Here is a 27,882-nt window from a genome sequence, read left to right as displayed (position 1 = left end):
CACTGATTGCTGGCTGCTGTCTGTCTTCCAGGTAACCGATACTTTCCACCACAAAGGTGCCTTTAATTATCTCACACTGGAGAGCAAACTGGGAGTTTGTTGTTGTCCTTGGTTTTCCCTGAGGATCCATACGATGATGCACAAGGCTCAGATTGCTATAAACCACGTGTGCAGTGGCTGCGCCTTCACAAGCAGGACCACTTATAGGCCCGTGTGCACTACTGCATCGTTCATGATTCCATCTAAAAAGCCCTACATCACCCACCCCTTCTGGATGCCCTCACTGTGACCACTTCCAGCTCTGATCCTTCCTGCCTGATGTCAAAGACATGGCTGGGCTGGCAGGCTCTGCCCCAGTGCCTCCTCGGACCGCTACTGCCCACGCCGTGGATGCTGCCAAGGCAGATGCTCTGCCCATCTGTCTCTAGGAGCTGCCCTTGGCCTCCAACCGCCCTGCCCTGAAATCACAGTTTGGAGTAAACACCAGATGTCAAGGTCAGCCAGGATAAAGTTATGAAAAGCAACTTGCAGCGAAGTGATGACTCAGGACTCCTCCAAAGTTGCGATTAAGTCAAAGAAAATGCTCGCAGTTAAAAACCTTTAGTTGAGGGCCCCCCAACGGTGCAGACATGGCTCTCAGGGCATCCACATCCATGGCCTGTGACTGCTATGGACGGGTTTGGGAAGGGACAGGCTTGGTGTACTATGTCCCGTTATCTCTGGTCACCTAAAAGTATAGTGTGCTGGTTAATGCCTAATCAGCACTGTAGGGAAAAGCTTATTTGTAACATTAGCCAATTTCTGTGGTGTAAATATTCCTGTTGCAGCCCATTGTAAGCTCTTGGTGTGATGTAACTGAGTAGAAAATTGGGAGAAGATGCGCAGTAGCCATAGTTACAGTATTTCCACTCTGCAGAGACCACAGATATAAATGACCCCAAGAGGACAAATAAGAGTAAAACAATTAAAAAATAATGAATTTGAGGATTTATTAATTTTGTTTTTAGTATAATTTACTACACTGTTAGTTGATATAACTTAATTTTGGACAATGGCTGTGTTTAACAAGCAGTTTGCCAAGTTCCTAAAGATTCAGCCAACTGGCTCTCATGAGCCAAGGTGAGCGAGCTCCAGCACACTGCTGCCAAAAGGCAGGTCTGAGGAAGCCCAGGTGGTTGGGAGGAGGGTCCTGGCAGGTAGGTGGTAGGGTGGTGACTGCACTGATCTTGAACCCAAAAAGGCTTAAGACACCTGATAGGGCTTGGTGAAGACCAGAGTTTCACTCCCAGATCCTAGGCTGGTTTGCTCACTGTTGACAGGTCCTGCTCCTGCCCTTCCATTTAAGGTTGAGGCCCATGGTCACATCTCCATGGGACATGCAATCTCTGATGTCTGAGGCAGCACGGCCTCTCAGAGATCAGGCTGGACTCCGTTTGTGTCTTTGGAGACACCAAAGGATCCCTGCAGGGTTGTGACTGCAATTTTCAGCCCACGACTTTCCTCTGGCATTTAGACACACTGAAAGTTTGTAACACATGACAAGAGAGGGAAGGAACTGAGGGAAGAGGTCACTGCAGCTGCTCTTCACAAGAACTCACTCAAGAGATTTGGGTTCAGACTCGCACCTTGAAACCAAAGAATTAAAAGCCTTCTCCAGAGTGAGGTCAGCATCATGGTGGTATAAGACATCCCTTATTTTTGTCCCCTGCTCAACAGCAAATATTCGGCATCCATCCACGAACAAAAGTGCCTTTGAAGGAGCCGTGGGATCCAGCACCATCCACCAAGGGGCCTGGGAGGAGTCTTTGCATCCACCTTTGCATCAGGAATTAGGCAGACAGACCTCGGTCGCAGCTGTGGACCCTGCAGAGGCTGCTGAACTGGCTCTAGCCTCTTCAGCCTCAGTCCAGGAGCCCCTGAGAACAGGGACTTAGACGATCACTCATGGATGAGAGAGCCTTTGATGAAGTTCAGGTTTCCCGAGGAGAAGTTTCAGCTCCATTGGAGCAAAAAAAATACCAGTTTGGTTGGATGCCCTGGAGTGGGTAAGACAAACAGTCTGCCTTTCCCCACAACACCCATCCTCCAAGGCAGCACAGCTTAGGGCCAAGACTTATCCCCCTAATTTATCCCGTGGCAGGTAAGGGGGAGACTGTGTAAGTGAGCACCTGGCTTCCCTAGCTATGCAGGATGCTGCCAGAGGGGCTCATTTCTCTCTTGCCAGATCCAGAGCACTAAATTGGGAGCTCACGACTGGGGGGTGGAAGGAGTCTGGGATGGCAGCAGGTAGGACCCCCAGAGGACATTAACAGGCATCATGGATTCTATCAAGAAGCCCACCCACGAGCTACTGGGAATATTTCACCCATAGATCCTGCCAGCCCACCCACGAGCACCCCCAGTGCTCCACATGCCTTATGCACACACCAGCCCACCTTGTGGCAGCTCCCCGTGTCTACTCCTAATGGTGCCATGAGCAGACTTTGGCAGATGGCTAAGGAGCATATGGAGAAAGTCGGCCCAATCTGTGGGCCAGGAAGATACCACAAATTTGAGCTGTAGTGCCACCTTTGGGAATACAGAAGCACTCGACCTGGTGCTTTACAGGGTCCAGAGAAGACATAGAAGCTTAAGAATTCTGCCACAAGAAAGAGCAAGAAGCATGGAGCAGGCATACCCATAGAAGGTCTGAGGAAGCCTCAGAATCTCTAGCAGAGCTGAGAGAAGTTATTTCTCCTCCAAAGACCAGAGGAGGTGACTGCTATTCAAATGTGAAGACAGCAATGCAAAATTCAACGACCATGAAAAATCAAGGAAGTATGACACCACCAAAGGGTCACAATAATCTTCTGGTAACTGAACCCAAAGACAAGAGTAAATGGTAAATCTCCAATTTATCAGATAAAGAATTCAAAATAGCTGTGTTAAGGAGACTCAGTGAGCTACAAGAAAACAAAGACAATTCAACAAAATCAGGAAAACAACACACAAACAAAATGAGAAGTTGAACAAAGAGAGCGAAACCATAAAAAGAACCAACCAGAAATTCTGGAGCTGAAGAATCAACAAATGACATGAAAATGCAACAGAGAGCATCAACAGCAGACTTGATCAATCAGAAGAAAGAATCAATGAGATTGAATACGGGAACTTTAAAAGTATCAAGTCAGAGGAGAACATAGTAAAAAGAATGAAAAGGGTCATAGGATGGTATCCTATGATTTATAGGATACCATCCCAAGGACCAATTTGTGAATCACCAGAGTTCCAAAATGAGAAGAGAGGGAGAAGGGGGCAGGGAGTTTATTTAAAGAGATAATAGCCAAGAACATCCCAAATCTGGGGAGAGATATAGATATCCAAGTTCATGAAGCTCATTGGTCACCAAATAAAATCAACTTAAAGAGATACTCTCAAAGACACATTACAATAAAACTCAAAAATCAAAGACAAGAGGAGAATCTTAAAAGCAGTGGGAGAAAAAAATCTTGGGACTTACAAGGTAACCCCCCATAACACTGTCAGCAGATTTCTCAGCAGAAACCTTACAGGCCAGGAGTCAGCAGGATGATATATTCAAAGCGCTGAGAGAAAAAAACTGCTAACCAAGAATACTTTACTCAGCAAAGCTGTCCTTCAGAAATTAAGGAGAAAGACTTTCCGAGACAGACAAAAGCTGAGGAAATTCATCACGACTAGACCTGCCCTACAAGAAATACTTAAAGGAGTTCTTCAAGATGAAATGAAAGGATGCTAATTAATAACATGAAAATATATAAAAATATACAACACAGTAGTAAAGCTAAGTATATAGTCAAGTTCAGGATATCTTAAAACTTTAATATGGTGAAGCATTAACCATGTAACTCTAATGTAGGTATTAAAGGACAAGAATTTTAATATTTTAATAACTATAGCTACAATAATTCAGTAATGAATATGTAATATAAAAAGAGATAAATTGTGACATTAACAACATAACAGGGGAAGTAAAAGGGTAAAATTTTTGTGTGCAATTGAAATTAAGTCTTTAGTGTAAAACAGACTGTTATATCTGTAAGATGTTTTATGTAAGCCTCAATGGTAACCACCCAGCAAACATCTACAGTAGATTAAAAAAGATAAAGAAAAAGGAATCAAAGCATCTCTTTACTGAAAATCATCAATTCATAAAGGAAGGCAGCAAGAAAGGAATAAAGGAACAAGGGTACTACAAAACAGCCAGAACACAATAAGATAGCATTAGTAAGTCCTTACCTATAATTACTCTAAATGTAAATGAATTTTATTCTCCAATCAAAATATACAGAGTGGCTAGATGGATAAAAAGCAAGACCCAACAATACACTGCCTACAAGAGACTCACTTCAGCTTTAAGGACACATATAGGTTCGAAGTAAAGAGATGGAAAAAATATTCCAAGCAAGTGGAAACAAAAGAGAACAGGGGTAGCTATGTTTATACCAGACAAAAGAGACTAAGCCAAAAACACTAACAAGAGACAAAGAAGGTTATTATATAATGATAAAGGGGTCAATTCATCAAGAAGATATAACAATCATAAATATATACACAGTCAACATTGGAGCACCTAAATATATTAAGCAAATACTAACAGATATAAAGGGAGAAATAGACAACAGTACAATGATAGCAGGGGACTTCAATACCTTACTTGCAACAATGGATAGACCATCCAGAGAGAAAATGAACAAGAAAATGTTAGACTTGATTCATACTCTAGATAAAATCAACCTAACAGACATGTACAGAACATCACATTCAAGAGCAGCAAAGTACAAATTCTTCTCAAGAACACATTTTCCATGATACATCATATGATAGATCATAAAATGAGTCTTAGCAAATTTAAGAAGATTTAAATGATACCAAGTATTTTTCCCAACTACAATGGTATTAAACTAGAAATCAATAACAGGAGGAAAGCTGAAAAATTCACAGTATGTGGAAATTTTTAAATACACTCCTGAAAGACCAAGAGGTCAAAGAAGAAACCAAAAGGGAAATCAAAAAATATCTTGAAACGAGCAAAAATGGAAATACAATAAACCAATTCTGGGATGCTGCAAAAGCAGTTCTAAGAGGTAAGTTTGTAGTGGTAAATGCCTACATTGAGAAAAAAGAAGGATCTCAATAAACAACCTAACTGTATGCCTCAAAGATCTAGAAAAAGAAGAACAAATTAAGCCCAAAGTTAGCAGAAGGAAGAAAATAACAAAGATCAGAGCAGAAATAAATGAAATAGAGACCAGAAAAATAATAAAAAAGATCAGCAAAACTAAGAGCTGTGTTTTTAAAATGTAAACAAAATTGACAACCTGTTAGCTAGACTAACTAAGAAAAAGAGAGAAGACTGAAATAAAATCAGAAAGGAAAGAGTAGACATTACAACTGATTCCATAAATACAAAGGGTAAAAGATTAGTAAGAAAAATTATATACCAACAAATTGGATAACCTAGAAGAAACATATAAATTCCTAGAAACAGACAAGCTACCTAGACTGAATTATGAAGAAATAGAAAATATGAACAGACCAATAACAAGTAAGGAGATTGAATCAGTAATCAAAAACCTCCCAATAAAGAAAAGCCCAGGATCAGAGGGTTTCACTGGTGAATTCTAGCAAACATTTAAGGAAGAATTAATGCCAATCTTTCTTGAACTCCTCCAGAAAATTAAGGAGGAGGGAATACTCCTATCTCATTTTATAAGGCAAGCATTACCCTGATATCAAAGCCAAATAAGAACATTACAAGAAAAGAAAACTACAGATAAATATACCTGATAAATACAGATGGAAAAATTCTCAACAAAATGTTGATATTAGCAAACTGAATTCAACAGCACATTAAAAGGATCATATACCACGATCAAGCAGTACTTATCCCTGGAATGCAAGGAGGTTCGATACATGCAAATCAATATATGTGATACACCACATTAACAGAGTGAAAGATTAAAATCATATGATCATCTCAATAGATGTAGAAAAAGCATTTAACAAAATATAACATCCTTTCATGATTAAAATGCTCAACAAATTGGGTATAGAAGAAACATACTTCAACATAACAAAGGCCACTAATAACAAGCCCACAGCTATCATCATACTCAATGGTGCAAGACTGAAAGCTTTTCCTCCAATCAGGAGCAAGACAAGGGTGCTCACTCTCACCATTCCTCTTCACCAAAGTACTAGAATCCTAGCCAGAGAAATCAGGCAAGGAAAAGAAATAAACTGCATCCAAATCGGAAAAGAACAAGCAAAATTGTCTTAGTTTGTAGATGATATGATCTTACATACAGAATATCCTAGAGACTCTACCCAAACTGTTAAAACTAATCAACAAATTCAGTAAGGTTGTAGGACGCAAAATCAACACACAGAAATCAGTTGCATTTCTATACACTAGAAATACAATCTCTGAAAAAGAAATACCAAAAACAGTCCCGTTCACAATAGCATCAAAAACAATAAAATACCTAGGAATAAATTTAACTAAGGAGATGAAAGATCTGTACACTGAAAACTACAAGACTTTGATGAAAGAAAATGAAGAAGACAGAAATAGAAGAATAACCTGTGTTCATGGACCAGAAGAATTATATGCTGTCAAAATGTCCATACTGCCCAAAGCCATCCATAGATTCAATTAATCCCTAACAAAATTCCAAAGGCATTTTTATGGAAACAGAAAAAAAAAATCAAAATTTGTATGGAACAACAAAAGGCCCCCAAAAGCCAAAGCAACACTGAGAAAGAAAAACAAAGCCAGAGGCATCACACTTCTGATTTCAAGCAATATTACAAAGCTATGGTAATCAAAACAGTACATGGGTCTTCCCTGGTGACTCAGTGGTTGAGAATCCACCTGCCAATGCAGGGGACATGGGTTTGATTCCTGGTCTGGGAAGATCTCACATGCCGCAGAGCAACTAAGCCCATGAGCCACAACTACTGAGCCTGTGCTCTAGAGCCCACAAGCCACAACTTCTGAGCCTGCATGCCACAATTACTGAAGCCCGTGTGCCTAGAGCCCATGCTCCACAACAAGAGAAGCCACCACAATGAGAAGTCTGCACACTGCAATGAAGAGTAGCCCCCGCTCACCACAACTAGAGAAAGCCCACATGCAGCAATGAAGACCCAATGCAGCCAAAAATAAATTAATTAAAAAATAAATTAAAAATAAACAAACAGTATGCTACTGGCATAATAGACACATAGACCAATGTAACAGAATAGAGAGTCGAGAAATAAACTCCCACATTTACAGTCAACTAAAATTTGACAAGGGAGCCAAGAAGACTCAGTGGAGAAAGGGTAGTCTCTTCAATAAATGGTGCTGGGAAAACGAGATAATCATAAGGTGAAGAATGAAATTGTACCCTTATCTTATGCCACTGACAAAAATGAACTGGAAATGGATTAAAGACTTAAACATAAGACCTGAAACTATAAAAGTCCTAGAAGAAAACATAGGGGAAAGCTTCTTGACATTAGTCTTGGCAACAATTTTTTTGATATAACACCAAAAGCACAAGCAACAAAAGCAATAATTAGTGAGGCTATATCAAACAAAAAACCTTCTACACAGCAAAAGACACAACAAAATGAAAAGGCAACATACAGAACGGGAGAAAATATTTGCAAATCATATATCTGATAAGAGGTTAATATCCAAAACATACAAAGAACCCACACAACTCAATAGCAAAAAACCACACAACCCAATTTTAAAATAGGCAGAGGAACTAAATAGATATTTTTCTAAGAAGACATCCAAATGGCCAACAGGTACATGAAAAGATGCTCAATATCACTAATCATCAGGGAAATGCAAATCAAAATCACAATAAGATTATCACGTCACATCTGTTAGAATGGCTACCATCAAAAGACAAGAAATGGGACTTCCCTGGTGGTTCAGTGGTTAAGACTCTGAGCTCCCAATGCAGGGGGTGCAGGTTCTATCCCTGGTTGGGGAACTAAGATCCCACGTGGTACACAGTGCGGCCAAAAAAAAAAAAAAAACCCACCAAAGACAAGAGGTAACAAGTGTTAGCAAGGATGCAGGGAACTCTTGTGCACTATTGGTAGGGATGTAAATTAGTGCAGACACTATGGAAAACAACATGGAGTTTCCTCAAAAAAATTCAAAATAGAACTACCATATGATTCAGCAATTCCACTTCCGGGTATATATCCAAAGGAAATGAAAAGAGGATATTGAAAAGATGTCTGCACTCCCATGTTTACTGCAGTATTATACACAATAGGCAAGATATGGAAACAACCTGAGTGGCCATCAGCAGATGAACGGATAAAGAAGATGTGGTATGTATGTATGTATATACATATGTGTGTATACATGCATATGTGCGCATATATGTAATGGATATTTATTCAGCCATGAGAAAGAAAGGAAATCCTGCCATTTGTGACAACAAGGATGGACCCTGAGCATATTATATTAAGGGAAATAAGTCAGACAGAGAAAAACAAATACTGTATGATACTGCTTTTATGTGGAATCTAAAAAAGTTGAACTCAAAGAAACAGAGAGTTGAATGGTGGCTATGAGGGGTTAGGTGCAGGGCAAAGGGGAGGTGTTGATCAAAGGATACAAATTTCCAGTTATAAGATGAATACGTTCTGGGGATCTAATGTACAGCGTGTTGATTATAGCTAACAATACTCTATGATATACCTGGAAGTTGTTAAGATAGTAGACCTTAAATGTTTTCGCCACAATAGAAAATGGTAATTATGTGACATGATGGAGATGTTAGCTAATGCTATGGTGGTGATCATTTCGCAATATGTAAGTGTGTCAAACTAATGCATTGTATACCTTAATCTTATACAATGTTATATGTCAATTATATCTCAATAAAGCTGGAAAAATATATAAATAAAGGCCTTCTCCAAAAAGTAAAGACCTGACAAAACTGAATAGGTACAGTTGGATCATTAAAAGCCCTTATTTGGGTCTGTATGAATCATTTTAATTATCAGTAGTTTTTGTCTCATCGTGTAAGACATGGTTTTTCAAAATGGTGCTGCTGGGCCCAAATATTTCCTGACCCTTCCTCTGTCACCAGCCTGAAGCTAAAGGTCAAATGACAATATTTGAAAGCAAGTCCTTAAAAGACCATGCAAAAAACTAAATATGAAAGAATTAAAATGTAGCTGAAATGTAGAAGAGACAGCTATCATGGACTAGTATATCAGAATCTAATTTTCAGGGCCAGTTCTCACCTTAAGAAACTAACGTCCATGTATATCTAAATTAATCCTGTTCTTCACCTGATGTGTTTTCCATCATGTAGATAAATGTTTTACCACCTGGGCTGCACACTGGAATTATGTGGGGAGCTTTTTAAATATACTGATGTGCTCTACCCCAAAAGATTGCTTTCATTGGTCTCAGTGCATCAGAAATGTATTGTGAGATAGAATTCACCTACTGAAACCAAGGGTAATCATCAGTTAAATCCATCACACCTGGGGCCCACGGTCATGACCAAGCTCGCTTTAACTGTTGCTACCAAACACTTGCACATCCTCCAAGGGGCACATAGCTCAAACGATAAGATGTTTGCCTGAGCTGTTTTCCAGGAACTTGGAGTCAGCTGCATCTAGTTCGAGCTGGAGCCTGTTAAGACTGGGCATCTGGAAGGACCTCATAAAACCTGAAAACCTAAAGCGGGAACCCTGGGGAGGTGGGTGATGGCACAGCTGGGAGGAGGGTCGGGCACACCACCTAGAAGGAGGAAGGGAGGCAGCTCCTGGGATGCTCAGCAAACCAGGACCAGTGCTGCTCACTTCTCTCATCCCTCTCCCTCAGCGGGCCCCCAGGTGGTTTATCACGCACCTCACACACAATGGCATGATTCTCTTCATCTTGGGCTTCTATGAGTTCAGCCAGGAAGTATTCGCCATAAGTCTCCTTCAGGATGGTGTCATGGTGCAGGAATATTGGCACGAGGTCGTCGTGATCTTCCACCCTGTTTACCGGAAAGGCTTAAATTCAGTGCTCGTTCCTCTGCTTGCTCCTGCGACCCTGTTCTAAATGCCAGGGGTAGAGCAACACGCCCATGAAATGAACTTACATTCTAATGGGGGAAACAGACAACAAAAATGTAACAGACAAATCACCTGCAACATTTCTAAAGAGTGGTAAGTTGCTTTGGGATGGAGAGTGACCGGGTCAGGGAGTAACACTTGAGTGAGACCTGAGTGAAGAGACTTCACAGTCGCCCCCTCCCCATCTGATATGCCCCCAAACCCCCATCAGCTGCCTCCACCTGAGAGCCCAGGACCTCGGCTGGAAGGGCTGAGAAGGCCCCAGTGCATTCCAGAAACCCCTCACTTCCCCGCAAAACCACCCACAAAAGGGTGCTGCTAATGGAGATGGCTTTTCTCTGTAAAAAGAGTCCTGGATGATATTGGTTAAGACAAAACAAAACAAGAAGATTCTAGGAGAGAACAGCCAACAAATCCATTTTCAAATATCCTGCCAAAAAATAAAGTCCACATCAGTATTTATTACTGGAGATAATTATTTTAAATTATGTGAAAGTAATTCAATATCCTAATCTTCTTAAGTGGATCAAGACAGCTATCACTGTGTACCATGGGCTTTTATCTATATGATGGACACAAAAATACTACTTTGTGGTATTAAAAATCAGGAATAAAGGTTCAGAGAGACCCGGGGCCATAAGCCTAATCATGAGCCCTCGGCAGCCCGTGAACAAAGTGATCCATAATCACACCTCAACACTTATTCTTCTGGGAATAAGAAGAAAACATCCAAATCATGGAGCTCTGAAGAGTCTCTCCCTTCAGCCCTTCCCTAAAATGGATAAAGAGGAACTTGTTCTAAGAAACGCATTCCTTGGGGTAATCGATGATTTATGATCTTGCATCAGCCCCGGTGCTAATGATGAAGTATGACATCAGCCTCACAGAGTCTCAAATGGCATATGACAAAATCCAGCCCTGTGGAAACAGACACCCTGGCTACTGAAAACAATTCATTCAGTAAAATGTTTAAATTTGAGCACCGCCTGCCACTCGGATAGGAGGAGAGCCACAGTTTCCTGTGGAGCCGCTGGGCACAGCAGGGCCACATGCCCAGCACTTCTGTGACCCCCAGAGTTTAGGTGGTGATGATTATGAAGGTTAGGGTTGATCAACACAAAGTACAATGAGGCTGACACAGCTGAATAAGGATCAACCTTCCTGTGGAGCTTCCAGCCAGCACGTGCTTGGAGAAGGCGACCACGTGCGTGTTAATGTAATCTGTTATAGACTATTTTAACTTGTTTGGAGGAAACAAAAGGTCCGTCCCATAGAAACGGGTTTGATCATCCAGGCCCTTAAATGTCCACTGATCTCTGAAAAACATGCTAGTGAAAATGGGGTGGGATCCAAAGCTGAAGAAAATCAACAGCCTCTCAGGACACCTCACTTGGGGCCTGGGTGTCCTGTAAACCCAGGAGAAGGCAAGGTGAAGGATGACAGGGCCCTGGTGGCTGTTGCTGGCTTCCTCAGAGGCAGGGAGAAGGGAGGACAAATTCATTCACCACTTCCACTACATCAGTGAATGGGGCTTTCAAGGAGCAGTGCAATGCCAGACCCCAGGGCACTTGCCCGGCTGGCTGGCACTGCCCCGTGGTGGCAGGTGGACCTCTCAGCATCCAGACCATTCTTCTGTAGCATCACAAGCCTAGAGGAGAACCTACAGGTGGCTTCCCTGGATGTGGGAGGTGTGCATTGTTTCCTTGCCAGCAAAGAAACCACTGCAAACTCATAGATGGAAAGTTCCTGCTTAGGGGCCATAAAGACGACCGCAGCCCATCTTTGCGTTCAGAATACTGGCATGGCCTCCTCTCTCCACATGGCATCTTCCACAACCAGAGAGGATCCACATTTCATTAGCTAGACTTAAAAATGTACCATCGGAAAAGTGATTCTGATATTTAAATGCCATAAACATTGTATTTATTTAAGCCTGAGAGAGTGTGTATATATGTGTGCATATTCTTTAAGAAATCAATGAATAGCTGCAGTCGATCCACCCGCTGCACTGCACACCCTAGCAGTCAGTGGGTGAGCTGGGAGCCGCGAAAGTCACCATGGGGAGGTGGGGCGGGGGCAGCATGGCAGCCTCCTTATGGCTCCTTGGAGCTGCCAGCAGCTACCAGCAGTGGCCAGCCTTGCAGCAGTGTGTCCTAGGTCAGTGGCTTCTAAGACTCCAGTTGGATTCACTGGAGTAGGCAACATGGGGAATCCAATGGCAAAAAATCTCATGAAACATGGCTATCCACTCATTATTTATGATGTGTTCCCTGACGCATGCAAAGAGTTTCTAGATGCACATGAACAGGTAGTGTCTTCCCCAGCAGATGTAGCTGAAAAAGCTGACAGAATTATCACAATGTTGCCCACCAGCATCGATGCGATAGAAGCTTATTCTGGAGCAAATGGAATTCTAAAGAAAGTGAAGAAAGGCTCACTGTTAATAGATTCCAGCACTATCAATCCTATGGTTTTGAAAGAATTGGCCAAAGAAGTTGAGAAAATGGGAGCAGTTTTCATAGATGCCCCTGTTTCTGGCGGTGTGGGGGCTGCTCAGTCTGCGAACCTCACATTTATGGTGGGAGGAGTCGCAGAAGAATTTGCTGCTGCTGCCCAACAGCTGCTGGGATGCGTGGGCTCCAATGTGGTGTGTTGTGGAGCTGCTGGGAGTGGGCAGGCTGCAAAGATCTGCAACAGTTTGCTGTTAGCTATTAGTATGACCGGAACTGCTGAAGCTATGAATCTGGGAATCAGGTTAGGGCTTGACCCAAAACTCTTGGCTAAAATCCTAAATATGAGCTCAGGACGATGTTGGTCAAGTGACACTTAGAATCCTGTACCTGGGGTGATGGATGGAGTTCCCTCGGCTGATAACTATCAGGGTGGATTCGGAACAACACTCATGGCTAAGGATCTGGGATTAACACAAGACTCTGCTACCAGCACGAAGAGCTCAATCCTTCTGGGCACTCAGGCCCATCAGATCTACAGAATGATATGTGTGAAGGGCTACTCCAAAAAAGACTTCTCATCCGTGTTCCAGTTTCTACGAGAGGAGGAGACGTTCTGAGTTTGCCCTTTGGTTGTGGATGCTGTTGGAAACCACACTCTATCTTGGAGCCCCTTATAGCTCACTCCACAAGTAAATGGGCTTAATCAAAGGTCACCTGTCTGCTTTTGATTGTCTAGGTCACAGTAAACCCTGGGATTTTTCACCCATTTTTAACTGCTTTTATTCTTTTTATCTATTTAGCAAGGACATATTATCTGAATTTGTTTTTTTCTGCAAGCCACTGATGGTCTCTGCTAGCTAGCTGATTGACCTTTTTCAAAAGTTTGATTCCTGAGCATCCTCAGCTAAAACGCGGCCTACTCCAATCAGGATCTTATTTATTCCACTTTACAAATAAAACCAAATTTTTTTTCCACAGGATAAAACCTATCCTGGAGGAAAGAAAAGAAATCAGTGTGAGGAAAGGAGTTAGAGGAAGGGAAAGTATAGTGAATTACTCCGTGACCCTCGGAAAGTTTGTCCTGTTAACCCAGTGGTGGTATTCTTGCATTCTGAGGTTACCGGTTCATTTTCCGGAGTTGATAAGGCAAGAGAACTCCTTGCTGCATGCTATGTAATTTGGACTCTGTTACATTACCTTGGTGTGCCCCTCTTGTAACAACTCCCAATACTCAGCAAACTTATTTTTTATATTTTTGCTTCCTTGTACATTCTTACTACATAATTTTTGACTTCAAAAGAATGACATCTTTAGAACTGTTTCAGAGCCAACGATGATATGTGCTTTACATAATTATTATATTATCCTAAATATAACCATATTATTTTGAATTCAAATAAATTTCTATGTTGATAAAAAAAGAAATCAATGAATAAAGGAAAATTCAGAGAATCCAATTTAGTGGTAGTGCTAAAAAATGCAATGTATTTGGCTTAAAACAACCCTTACCACGAACAGTTTCAACTTGGGGTTGGAGAACCTACAGTGGGCGCCGGCTAAGCAGCTAGATTTTTCTTTTTATTCAGATGTGTAAAACAAAGCACCTTTTTCTTTCCAAGATCTCTTGTGACCTCTAGTGGTCTTCTTTAGGAGAATCAAATCCATCATTTCTAAACCATATATTCCATTCAAAACTTGAATACGGATTTTGGAACCATTAAGCTTCTACTCATTGGAAAATGTCATGATTTTACAAGTTACGGAGGACTTCGGAATGAAGTGCTTCAAAGCACATTCAGGGCCAATTAGAGGCCCCTGCACTTACACCACTGGGATCTGATCCAAAAGTCTGCGTTGGCACACCATAGTTCCAGTTGGATTGTGAACCAAATTCTATTTGCTGGGTTACTTCAGGACTCAAGAAGACTAGTAGTGAAATTCCTAAATGTCCTACAACTTCTTTTGAATGCTTTAGGATATTTATCACTTAACCATCAGAATGTTCATTTACATGAAATTGCTCAGAAGTCAAGCTTAAGTGGATTCCTAATAATCGTGAGACTATCAAAGGCTTAATAAAAATAACTGCTTTAAAAGGTGAGAAGTTAGCATTTAAAAAACACCACATCTTCCATTTTAAAGTCCTAAATTTACCTAAAGTCCTAAATGTTGACCTAACTTAATTTTTGTTATTAGCAAAAAAGCAGCACTATATAAAGGAAACTTTAAATTACTTTACAACACTGACTGATAGCACACAATCCTTTCCTTAGTGAGTCCTCTCCTATCCCTGTGTGAGGACTTGAAAAAGGTAGGTTTTTCCCCCCAAAAGGCCATTCCAATAGCTTCTAAATCTGAGAACATCTCAAATCCACCACCAATGATTAATCAAGCCCATTACAGATTATAAAGGTGTGTCTAGAAGCAGCTATGCTTCACTTCATATATTACACAAAATACAGAACAGGAACTTCAGTAATTTGTGTCTAAGTAGAGGGGCACATTACAGCACAATTTTCCACATGGGTAAATCAAAGAAACGGGACTGGGGATTACAGCGTTAATTCGCTGGCTCTGAATGCGTTGCTAGGTAAATGGCAGAAGGATAATTACATCCCCAAACTCTTCACTGGTTTAGTGTCTTAAGAACTGTGTTCTTCACCATTAATTATCAGTGCAAGTAACAACTGATGAAACAGATGTTGAAAATAAATGCGGGGGAAACAAGAGAAATGAGGCAGCCTAAGCAGACGCATGGCCACGCCCATCTGACTCTGAAGTGTCCTTTTTTCCTGTATCCTTAAGGAGGGAGATCATCCACATAAGTACATTTTCCAGATACCTTTAGTCCTACACCTGTAAGTATCAAAACTCTAATATGAATGCTGTGGACAGAGGGCCTCTTAAAATGTGTTACACTTCCCCTTCTGCAAGCAAAAGCATCAACTCTCATAAAGTCAGTTATCTCTGTATTTCACTACTATATACTAAAAAGTTCTCTTTTTATAAACAACCCTTCCTCATTACAAAGTACCCTCTGTCATCTCTTTGCCACCAGCACTATGTTCCTCTCGTGAATTGCTTCTTGCAGATTTTCTGGACCAGCAGGACATTTCACCCTCAGAGGCTGAATAAGCATGACCTCAGGGAAAGGAATTGTGAGGTTTAGTTCAGGCCAGGACAGCCTGTCCACACGAAGGTTAGCACTCCTAACACTCAAGTTTTCAAGGGTAGAAGGAAGAAAGGAAGGAGGGTGTGGGAAGGAGGGAACTGAGAGACCAGCTCATAACCACCAGTTACTATGTGCTTCTAGGAGCCAGCACTAGGCGAGGCACACTCTACACCTGACTTCTCCAGCACCCTACATCCTTGAAATGACAAGTGGGGATCAGTGAGTAAGTTAGCAAAGATGCCACGTACTTTTTAAAAAGTGAAAGAAATAGGTGATTTTTTTCCCCCTGTGACTCATTTATTTTGTAACTGGAAGTTTTTACCTTTTAATCTCCCTCACCTATTCCACTCATGCCCCTACCCCAGAAATAGGGTATTTTGAGATAGGCTGCCTCTGCATATGTCAGGTTCAGTATTAGATTTATATATAATTTTCTATTACAATCATGTCTTGCTGAATATCTATGTCAAAAGTATATAAGCTTTAGAATGCCTCAAGAAAATGACAATTCCCATGACCCAAAGTTTGTGAACTGCCTACACTTTAAGAAAATTCGGGGCTTCCAGGTTGGTGAACACGTGGAAGTTTGGGGAGAGTGGTGAGCCTGGAGGGGGCATGGAGGTTCTGAGCCCCTTCCCCACACCTTGCCCTGTGCATCTCTTCCATCGGACTGTTCCTGAGTTATATCCTTTTATAATAAACTGGTGACCTAGTAAGTGAAAAAAACAAACAAAAAAAGACCTGGAAATGTGCCTACCTCAACTGTAACCATTCCCCTCTACCCTCCCCCAAAGAACTGTCTGCTTTGCATGCACATGTTTCATCATCCATCTGGATAATTTCTAAACTGGAAATTATTCTAAATGCAACTATTTTCTACACTTAAAAAGGAACCTGTAAAATCGCACTGAAACCCACAAATATTTGGATAAATGCAAATTAAAACAACAAATTACTGTTGTATTGGAGACAGTTTTAATAACTGAAACATCCAGCATAAAATAAATAAGGGTGCAAGAAAATGAGACTCTATTGGTTAGGATATAAACTGACATGATTATTTTGGTTGAATAATTTGGTAGTATCTATTTTAAAATTTTAGTGTTTAATGCAACCTTACCCAGAAATTCCACTCGTAGGTATCTATACTACAGACAAAAATAGCATGAATGCTCAAAAATATATGTACAAGGCTGTTTACCACAGCATTTCTTGTTATAGAAAAAAAAGAGGACAAATTTCCATAAGTAAGGAATACTTAAATGAATTATAGTAGAACCACACGATGAAATACCACACAGCCATGAAAAAGAACAAAATTGATCTGGAAGGTGGATGAGCTGCTACCTTAAGTGGAAAATACAATTAACAGAACATATTATCATGACTATAGACATATATGTGCATATATATATATATGGAGAGAGAATACACACATATACTCGAATTTGAATGTATGGTTACATAGTCACATAGAAGACTGAAACAATGAGTAATTTTTTCCTTATAATTTTTTCTGATTTGAAAATATAATTCATTTTATTAAATGAGCCCATGTCCCAAATTAATTAGCAAACAGCAGAAAAAAATGAGAGATTTTTTAATGAAATGAAGACAAAATTACAGCAGTTGTGAGACTACTTACAAGATCCTAAGAAAATAATTTTCAGAAATTTCTCAAAACATAATTTAAAAAACTGCCAAGTGGCCAGAGGTAGAGCACTGGACTGAGTGGCCAAGACTGGCACAGAGGAGCCAAAGGGATGAGCCTGGGAGAAATCTGAGGCCCAGATCCTGGAAGGGGCAGAGTTCAGAGCCACAACAAGAAGAGGAAAGAAAAGAGAAGAAGCAAGTCAGGATGGGCAGGGGCTGGGGGAGGGGCCAGCGTCAGGGCAGGCAGCCACCCTCCCTCTCACCCAAAGTTCACTGGACTTTTCTTTAATAGGTATAGAATTACTCAAGTTATTCTTTTTTTAAAATAAATTTAATTAATTAATTATTTATTTATTTTTGTCTGTGTTGGGTCTTCATTGCTGCACGTGGGCTTTCTCTACTTGTGGCGAGCGGGGGCTGCTCTTCGTTGTGGTGCGTGGGCTTCTCACCGCTGTGGCTTCTCTTGTTGCAGAGCATGGGCTCTAGGCACGCAGGGCTCAGTAGTTGTGGCTCGCAGGCTCTAGAGTGCAGGCTCAGTAGTTGTGGCGCATGGGCTTAGTTGTTCCATGGCATGTGGGATCTTCCCGGACCAGGGCTTGAACCCGTGTCTCCTGCATTGGCAGGAGGATTCTTAACCACTGCACCACCAGGGAAGTCCTATTCTTATTTCTAAAATGAGTTTTGGTAGTTTGTGTTTGAACACATGTTGTTGAATTTATAGAGTTGTTGCAGTCTTCCCTTATCCTTTCAATGTCTATAGGATCTGTAATGATACCACCTCTTTCAATACTAATATCAGTGATATATCTTCCCTTTTTTTTTTCTTGGTCAGTTTGGCTAGTAGTTCATCAATTTTATTCATCTCATCTGTGTCTTTTAAATTACCAAATCTAATGGTCTCTTAATTTTTTTTTTTTTTGCGGTACGCGGGCTTCTCACTGTTGTGGCCTCTCCCGCTGCAGAGCACAGGCTCCAGACGCACAGGCCCAGCGTCCATGGCTCACGGGCCCAGCCGCCCCACGGCATGTGGGATCCCCCTGGACCGGGGCATGAACCCGTGTCCCCTGCATCAGCAGGCGGACTCTCAACCACTGTGCCACCCCACCGGGGAAGCCCCAATGGTCTCTTTTTTTGTATTCAAATTATTTGATTTCCCTATGAATTACCTGATTTGCCACTTTAAAAGTCTTTAACTTCTACAATACTCCTCTTCCAATTTTTCTTTACAATCATTAATGGCTCACTTTCATCTTTCAAAATTGTGCTCTAAGCCTCTGCTTTTCACTTTAAAATCTCCCCCTCAACTAGACCATCTCCTTTATTCTCATGATCTCCTCATTCATGAGAAGCCCTGTATTTCCAACTCTCTCCTGTCCATCTAGTGCTATTATTTCCACTTTCAATTAATGAATCCACCATCCCCCCAAAAGCTGAAACCCCGAGTCACCATTAACTCATTCTCGCCCTTCAACTTCTCCAACCAATTGGCAATCAAACTGCACCTTCCCTCTCAAACATTTCTTTGCATCTATGCTCCTGCCTTGATCCATTCCCCAACCTGGACCTCTCTGATTCATCACTGCCTGAATTCCAGCCGGCATCATTCTTGGCCAGACTGTTCTGTGCTCCTCCCCTGCAAGCCACTGGCCACATGAAAATCAGTTCTTTTTAACATACAGTCCATACCATCCATGCCCTCCTTCAGCGCTCCCCGCTGGCTGCAAGTTAAAGCCTGCTCATCTCAGTTCCGCCCCTCCTCACATCTGCCCACCTGCCGGGTAGCAGACATTCTGGGTGCTTTCCCGCCTCTGTGCCTTTGCCCATTCTGTCCATCTGGCTGAACTCTGACTCATCCTTCCTGACCAGATTCAGAGGCTACCTTCCCTAGGAAGCCTCTTTTCTTTTACATTTTTCCCACTGAGGTATGATAATACAGTGTACAGTGCACAGATATTAAGAGTGCAGCTCGATGACCTTGGACAGCTGTGTGCACTCCGATCAATGCACAGAGCACTGTCTCCCCACCATATCCCTCCCACCATCACTCTTGCCTCCGCCAGAGGCGACCACTGACCTGACCTCTCCTGTTTTGTACATCATACAACTGAAATCAACAGTATATGGTCTTTGTTTCTATGTCTGCCTTCTTTCACTCAGCATAAGCTTTCTGAGATTGATCCATGCTATTGTGTGTATACGTAGTTTATTCCATTTCATTGCTGAGTAGTATCCATTGTACAGAGGTACCACAGTTTGTGAACATTTACATGTAGATGGACATTTAGCTTTTGGGGGGCCTGGGGGGTTGAAGCTGTCTTCATCCCTCTCTGTCCTTCCCTCCTTCAAGCTACACAGCATCACAGTTTAAAACAGATGGGTCTCTCTTCCCCACATAACTCTAATAATGTTAATAATAATATTTAATTTCCTTGGGCACCTACACGTGACTGGCAGTGTGCTAAGTACTTGATTTTTATCAGCTCATCCCATCACTACCACAGTCCCATACAACAGACAATATGCTCACACCCGCAGACAGAGAGGAAACTGAGGCCTGTGGAGGCCCAGTTCCTTCTTTAAGTTAACCCATCTGGTGAGTAGTAAAACCAAGATGAGGATCAAGGTCTACCTGATGTCATTATTGCAAATTTTTAACAATTATGCCATAATACTACATGCTTGGCAAACATTAGGCTCTTGCTTTTTAAAAATTTAGTTTCGATACTTTCTAAAGAAATCCAGCACTCATCAAATATGGCAATGGTGGGAAGTTCCTGGCAGTCCAGTGGTTAGGACTCCATGCTTCCACTGCTAGGGGCACAGGTTCAATCCCTGGTCGGGGAACTAAGATCCCCGCATGCCACGTGGTGCAGCCCAAAATAAAAACAAACAAAAACAAATATGGCAATGGTTACCCCCAAAAGATACAGCTTACTCTTCACTAATAAAGGAACCAACCACCCTTGTGAAATGATTTTATAGGTCCTCTTATTTCAAAACAGCCGTTCTGTTTTGCTCACAGCTTGGTGCATCAGAAACCTGGGAGGACTCAGCTGGGCAGTGCGTGCTTGGGGTCTCTCACGTGGCTGCAGTCAGATGTCAGCGGGGCTGCAGACACTGGGGGTTCTCCTGGGCTGCAAGTCCGCACGGTGAATGCTGTCAGCGGTAGTCCCTTGAGGCTGCAGGCCCGGCACTGACTTGTGGCCTCTCCAGCACAGTGGTCTCAGGGCAGTCAGACTTCTCCCCCTCATCTCCTCCACAGCGAGCATCCCAAGAGAACCAGGCAGAAGCCTCCCAACCTCCCACGTCACAGAGCATCCCTTCCATCATGCTGTGTGGGCCACAGCAGCCATAAAACACCCAGACTCAAAAAGAGTGGACACGGACCCCACCTCTTGATAAGAAGAGTGGCCAGGCCACATTATAGGAGAGCATGCAGGATAGAAGATGGCCTTCTTTGGAAAACAGAACCTGCCACAGCTATCACCTTGAGATTGCTGACCTTCAAGGCACGTCATGTAGGCCGTGGATGGTAAAGATTTTCAGGTTGGAAAACTCCTCTTTGGGGTCAACAGAATACTCATTCACTGAATGCTGGAAAATAGGTGGGCTTTACTGGGAAAACTAAATAGGCAGATTCATTTCTATGCTTGTTTTATTTGAAAGTTATTTCGCTCAGTGTGGAGCCAAGGATTGTGTGTCTTCAGAAACCCTTAAGTAGTAAATGCACAGCTTTGCTGACCACACGGCACCAAATGGGTCTCATCAGATATTCAGTCCTGCAAGTTATGTCATCAAGGGGAATTGTAAACATCTCCAAATGAAGTAATGCCTCTGGGTATTATAAAGCCATTTCATTCAAGCTATTATCACTTACTGTAAGAAGTGGCAATTTTTAAACTCTTTGTAAGGTAATCGTCAGGGTAAAGCTTAGGTAACAAAAGGCACGGCTCCACAATTACCTGGCTTTGCGGATGTGTAGCTGAGGGTAGTGGCTGTGCCTGTGACATATGTGCACGGCAAATTCCTCATCATACGTCAGGCTTGGAATGTTCCCCACTTGGTTGAACACAGTTATGAGAGTCGAGCCTAAATCCCAGAGACAAAGAAGTGAGGCCTCAATTTACCAAGGAATAACTTTAGGACTTCAGTACAAATGTAGTTTTCATTCTAACGTGTGGGGTTTTTTTGTTTTGTTTTTGTTTTTTTGAGGTACGTGGGCCTCTCACTGTTGTGGCCTCTCCCATTGCGGAGCACAGGCTCCGGACGCACGGGCTCATTGGCCATGGCTCACGGGCCCAGCCGCTCCACGGCATGTGGGATCTTCCTGGACCGGGGCATGAACCCGTGTCCCCTGCATCAGCAGGCAGACTCTCAACCACTGCGCCACCAGAAAAGCCCTAACGTGTGTTTTAATTGTTACAATCGAATGGACATGTTAAACATTGAGGACCTGGAGACCCATGGTTCTTATGTCCCATCCCCAAAGCCCAATTTTAAGCACAAATTTCCTATGTTAGCGACTGGGGCCAGGAGGCGGTGGAGGAGGACTTACCGAGGCTCATGTAGGACGGCACGATGAGGAATATGAAGTGCAGGTCTGGCACCGCCTTGAACACGGTCCTGGCGAGGGAAAGCGAGGGGACGGGGTGTCAACAATCCTATTAGCCAGCACCTGGCGAGAAGAACGCCTTCACTACAAAAATGAGGCGTTCATAGATCCACCTGGGCACCCTGCTCCCTGCCTGCAAAGGCAAGAACGTCTTTGAGGCAATTCCTTTTGCTTCTCTGCTTTTCCCTGGATGCCCCCTCTTCTATCTGTTCCATGGAGGCACCGAGAACCAAGGCACCATGTCCACGTGGCGCACCAGGTTTCTGCTGAGATTAACCTTTGCCCTGGCATCTGGATGGTCTGGTGTGACACTGCAAAGTGACATGAGAGCTGAGGCCACCACCCCCAAATGTCTGTGCAGCCTGTCAGAGACCCGTTGTGGCGGAAGGCCCGCAGATCAGGTTTCTGCAGGTGGTCCTGTTAATAACATGTCTAAGGATGAGAGTGACGAAAACTATTTTTTAGAAACATCCAAGCCTGTGACCTCTTCTCTTCCCCTCCTCCCCCCAAATCCATTTTTTTCAAATGACCGCATGACCTGTTTGCTTCCAACAGTGGTAGTTAAAGGCGTCCATTCAAAGGAAGGATTGTATTCTTTGAGAAACATCACCACCGTTCAGAGTAAATGCTTGACTAGAGCCAGAAAGTACAACCAAATTGAACACCTGAAAGAATTTCCTTTAGAAATATTTTTTTGACTATCCAGATAAAGACACGATAAAGACATGAACGTGTCTCGTCTACGATGCTGCTGCCTGCCTGTGCCCCGTGTCACTGTCTGCCACGCCGTGGCCACTCACCGAATAATCTCTGTGCAGCAGCCGACAGAATACTCGTCCACGGCCACAAAGAGGTGCATGAACAACGTGTTCAGAGGCTGCAGAAGAAAAGAGGACGCGATTAGAGGCTGAGTCAGAGCAAGGGGAGGGGTGGGAGATAGGGGGAGGGTCTGGGGGCAGCCATGGCACAGAGCTGCCTGGTGTCGATGGAAGATATTTTATGTCTAAAATAAGGAGACACCCAGGCAGGGTTCGAGCCACTTTCTGTCCTCCTAGCTCGGAATTATTCAAGGAAAGGGGGGTCGTAAATGAGTCCAGCGTGTTGGGCCCTTCCTCCTGCCTCACTATGGCCGTGGGCAGGGGGGCGCCTGCGGGGGAGTGAAGTCGATTCTGAACTCAGTGGTCTTGTCCCCAGGGTGCCTCAGCCCAAGTGAAAGACAATCCCCCTCCCCCGGGGCTCTGGAGTCAGCAGCTGCTGCTCTATTCAAGTGACACCAGGGAAAGCGCCTCTCATGAATTTGGAGGATGGAAGGCAGATGCCCCACTAGGAATCCAACGGCTTGTTTTGTTCAACATTCCCAGAGTCAGAAGTAAATACTACGCTTGGGACCCAGAAAACCTGGGAGCGGAAAACAAAGTAGCAAGATTCTAATATGGCTTTTGGGTCACGTCTTTAGGGGTTTTAAAGAACGCTGCCCTGTAACTTTAAAAAAAATTTTTTATCAAAGTATAGTTGATTTACGCCACTGTATTAATTTCTTCCGTACAGCAACGTGACTCAGTTGTACTGAAGACTTTCTAAGTGGCTGGTCATGAGGAGTTGCTCTACACATCCCCACATCCCTCTGTTCAACTTAGTACCCCTGTGTTTATGGACAAATCCTCAAATTCTAGAGACAAGGCAAATGGGAGGGGGCTGAGCGGTGAGGTGAGGGCAGTGCTTGAACCTCGATCTGGACAACAGGAGCACTTCTATGTCTCTTGTTTCCCGAGCAATTTCATAGACAGCCTTGGGTGACCACCTGCACATCCGTGTGCCTTGGTCTCCCCTCCTGTTGGGTGGCACGTGCCCTAGGAACACTCAGAAGGTGTTTATCGGGCATAAAATGGTGAGAGAAGAATCATGAGTTTAGTTCATGAGCTTGAAAACTCCCCAAAGGCAAGCAACACGAACTCCAGAGTCCAGATAACAACAGCGATAGTGACAGTTCAATGTTGCAATGTGAGCACTTCCCATGCATGGACTCACCTAACCCCATGGGATCTGCTTTACATTCTGATCAGGACTCGCCTTGCCAGTGCATGGTTTATTACTTGGCTGATTTATCCCCCAAATTCTCTCTTCCATCAAAAATATTACAGTTCAATATTTATTCCTTAGCTTTAAGATAAAAATCATTATTTTAGTTGCAGATACCCCCGGGGTAGGTAATCCATTAAGCCATAAGCCTCTATATCCATGCTGTCCAATAGGAAAATAATTCAAGCCACAAATGCTGGGAACATATGTAATTTTCAAGTTTCTAGTAGATATATTTTTAAAAAGAAGTAAAGATAAACAGTTGAAATTAATGTTAATATATTTTATTTAACCTAATATATTCACATTATTAACCTTTTAAGAAGTAGTAAATATAAAAATTCTCAACAAGGTATTTTATACTCTTTCTTTTCCTACTGAGTGTTTGATGTCCAGTGCATATTTTATACTCAGAGCTCCTCTCAGTTCAAACTAGCCACATTTCAAGTGCCCAAATAGCTACATATGGCTGATGTACCCTACAGGACTGCCCAGCTCTACACTATTGAAGGAAGTAGTTTAAAAAGAAACAATTTTAAAAGAACAAGAAAAGGAACAAAAGGGGAAAGAATTTAGGAAGAATGGTGTTAATTTATAATTCTCAAAAAGGTAAAATCATGACCCTAATGCAAATACAAAATGCGCATATCAGAGGTTGATTCAACCCATCAATTCGTGAGGCGACCAGTGAGATGATACAAAATAATTCATTGCACTTGAGAAGCTGGCTTCAGGCAGTTTTAATGAGGAAATGTTAGGAGATTGCCCAGCTAGATACAAAAGAGTTCAGGTCCCAGTGGGCCAGAAACTGTAACCTTTGAGGTTATCTCTTCCACCACACTGAAGTTATTTACATCGCAAATAAACAAAAATCTACCAGTTCATCACTGTTCCTGCGGAACTGTAAAATAGCTCAGTCAATAGAAAATCAATCAAAAGTACAAGCACAACGGAAAGAATCTTTTTGGCCTATTTCCAAGCTTGAGATAATTTTTCTGACAGTGGTGACTGCAAATGCAGGGGACCAGTGGGAGGCAGCCTCTAGCTGAACAGATGCTGGGTAACTAAGTGCTGGGCTGTGCACGTTTGCGAGCGCGCGCGATTCCACTCGTTCACACAATTGCCATTCCCTAGGGCTCCAGGGTACGCTCTTGAACTCCACTGACAGGTCAAGCGTGCTGCCCGCAGTTGCAGCCTCCGGCTCTCTGCAGCAACTGGGCCTGGACGCTGGCCTGGCTCTGGCAGCCGAGGGACAGCTCAGGCTACCAAAGCCCAACTCCCTGAGACCCGATGACCTGGCTTCTCTGGGTCAACAGGGTGTCCTGTGTCCGCAGCTGGGAGACTTCAAATAAGCCAGAGCCCATGAGGGAACTTTGAAAATTACAGAGCATGACTTGAATCTGAGGCTCTGTTGTCATTATTTCAGGGGCAGATGTGTAAATGGCAGGTCCCTCCCAGCAGGTCAAAGGCTTGGGAGCACAGCATGGAGGCCTGGGAAGCGCAGTCCTGATGCTCTGCTAATTCCTTTCCGTGCCCCACCCCCAGTCCTCCTCTGAGGCTTCCTGCTCTCAGACTCCCCTTCCCTCTCCACCAGATAAGTTCATTTCTGTCTGTCATGATGTCACACACTTTCTGTTGTGACTTTTGAACTGCTCAGTCTAAAAACTGAGAAGACCTATATGCAAACATAGGACTTCTTCAAGCTGTACTCATAAGCAACGTGCATGGTTACTCACTGTGCATGGAATTTCACTGTCCAGCTCCCGGAACACGGACACCCAGTCTTCCTGTGGGGCGACATTCCAGTTGGGATAGTCCAGGAAGGTGGCCTGGGCCATGATCTCCTCCTGGTCATTGTGGAGGGTGATGGCTAGGTTTGCCTTCTCCCTGTGGAAACGATTCCAATCGCACACATGAGGAAGGTACCAGAAGTGAGATGAAGAGGTGTCGTTTTCTCCCACCTTTGGCTCCTGGAGCTCAGCAACCACTGCACGAGATATGATAGCCTATGGAAGAGGTGGGAGCGACGTGGCAGCAATGCTGGAAGTGCATCTTTCAGGACATCTGATGCTATCAACCGCATCTTTACAGAAAATTACACTTCATTAGAAAGGCGTCACATCTATGATGTAACGTGTCCAGTACCCCTCCCTTGGAGACAGGCTGGGGAAACCGTTGACTGTAGTCTTCCCCATCCTCTCCATGTTGCCAGCTCCACTGTGTTGCCCTAAACATGTACATTTAGGATGGCCAACTGGCCCACATATGTGTCCCTCACACACACGCACTTCCAGTATTTAATTATTTTCTTTAAGCCAGTTCACTTTTGGCTGAAATAAGTCTATTTCAATAAAAAAATTTTACATTGCTATCATAAATGGAAAACCACATTATACCTTCCTATAAACAGAAGGTACCTATAAAAATGAAGAGATGACACTTAAAACAAAAATTGCTCTGCATGGTTTGAGTCAAATCACTTGGATACCACTGGAGCTGTGGGCACCTTTGGGAAACACTGTGCTCAGGACACCAATCTCAGCACCTCCAGCCACCATTCCCCTCTCACAGCAAGTCATAGCCCTCAGCCACTGGGGACTCCACCAGGGGTGCCCCTGGCCCAGGCACTGCAGCTGGCTGCCCTCTGGTACCGAGAACAGGGGATCCACACAGGGCGCTCATTAGCGGGAGGACGTAGCCCCCCAGCTCCTCCCGTCCGATTCACTGAAGCCCCTACCCCTCATTCCACTCCCGCAGGGCTCTCTCCAGCTCCTGGTCCTCTGGGCTCCTCTGCTCCGGGCTCCCAGAGCCACGACCTACAGCTTCACGCTGACAGTCCTCACTCTAACCCAGATGAGAAAAGGCCCAGGGCACAGGACCACAGAGCACCAGCAATGATAGTGATAGAGGTGGTGGAGGAGGAAGTGGGCAAGAGCTGGGACCAGGCAGCTGCCATCCCCTCAGGGAAGCAAGGGAAATATGTTCCTGGAATCCCAATTTGAACTTGAAATGCATTTATCCATGGGAACCTAGGGTGGTGGTTGTGTTCTGTAGTACAATTAGCACGGTACTATATGGCACAGACATTATAGATTAAATAGGCTTTTGTGGGCAGCCAGCCACCAATAACATTGTTTCAATGGGAAAATGCACTGCAATTTCCAGAGAGCCTGACTGCAAAAAGTAACTTTGGCAGCATATCCTTTCATATGTACAATTTCACTTCTTATTACCTCTCAGCCAGTAGGTCCTCTACAGGACAGATAAAAATCATCGTGGGAGCAAAAGAGGGAGAGGAGGAAAAAGGTAGAGGGAGAAAGTGTGTTTCTTTTTTTATCTCACTGCTGTGGCCTCTCCCGTTGCAGAGCACAGGCTCCGGACGCGCAGGCTCAGCGGCCACGGCTCACGGGCCCAGCCGCTCCGCGGCATGTGGGATCTTCCCGGACCGGGGCACGAACCCGTGTCCCCCGCATCGGCAGGCGGATTCTCAACCACTGCGCCACCAGGGAAGCCCAAAAGTGTGTTTCTTTAAAGCTGGTTTAAAATTATTCTTTGTAATAAGCCAAATCCAAACCAAAGGAGCCCTTAAAAATATATAGACACAAGCACGAGCACAGGTACGTATTTCACAGAAAATATATTAAAGCTCGAAGATATTATCCAGCAATAGAAATCAGAGTTCTTTTCATCAGAGCAGTGCTTCATTTATTCAATTGGTTTAAGGAGTTTTCCAAGTTCAGCCAACACTCATTTTACTTAACCCTACTTGGTGGAAATCTTGGTGAAACAGTGTCCCCATT

General features: G+C 43.3%; 1 protein-coding gene and 1 pseudogene across 5 annotated transcripts in view; one reads left to right on the top strand and one right to left on the bottom strand.

The window, feature by feature from the left end:
* CFAP61 (cilia and flagella associated protein 61) overlaps positions 1-27,882 on the bottom strand; it is a 272,631-nt gene that overhangs the window by 234,485 nt on the left and 10,264 nt on the right. For all 5 annotated transcript variants that reach the window (XM_067013791.1, XM_059038853.2, XM_067013793.1 and 2 more), the window contains exons 3-7: positions 25,819-25,969; positions 22,804-22,880; positions 21,947-22,014; positions 21,354-21,480; positions 9,902-10,034 (exon numbers count right to left, since the gene is read on the bottom strand). In XM_067013791.1, the coding sequence (XP_066869892.1) occupies positions 9,902-10,034; positions 21,354-21,480; positions 21,947-22,014; positions 22,804-22,880; positions 25,819-25,969 (556 nt within the window). The remainder of the gene's footprint in view (positions 1-9,901; positions 10,035-21,353; positions 21,481-21,946; positions 22,015-22,803; positions 22,881-25,818; positions 25,970-27,882) is intronic.
* LOC131741000 (3-hydroxyisobutyrate dehydrogenase, mitochondrial pseudogene) lies at positions 12,253-13,209 on the top strand (annotated as a pseudogene).

The sequence above is a fragment of the Kogia breviceps genome, chromosome 14 (assembly GCF_026419965.1).
Source record: "Kogia breviceps isolate mKogBre1 chromosome 14, mKogBre1 haplotype 1, whole genome shotgun sequence".
NCBI classification, from domain to species: domain Eukaryota; kingdom Metazoa; phylum Chordata; class Mammalia; order Artiodactyla; family Physeteridae; genus Kogia; species Kogia breviceps.
Note: the sequence above shows the minus strand (reverse complement) of the source record. Positions and strands in the feature narration are given on the sequence as shown.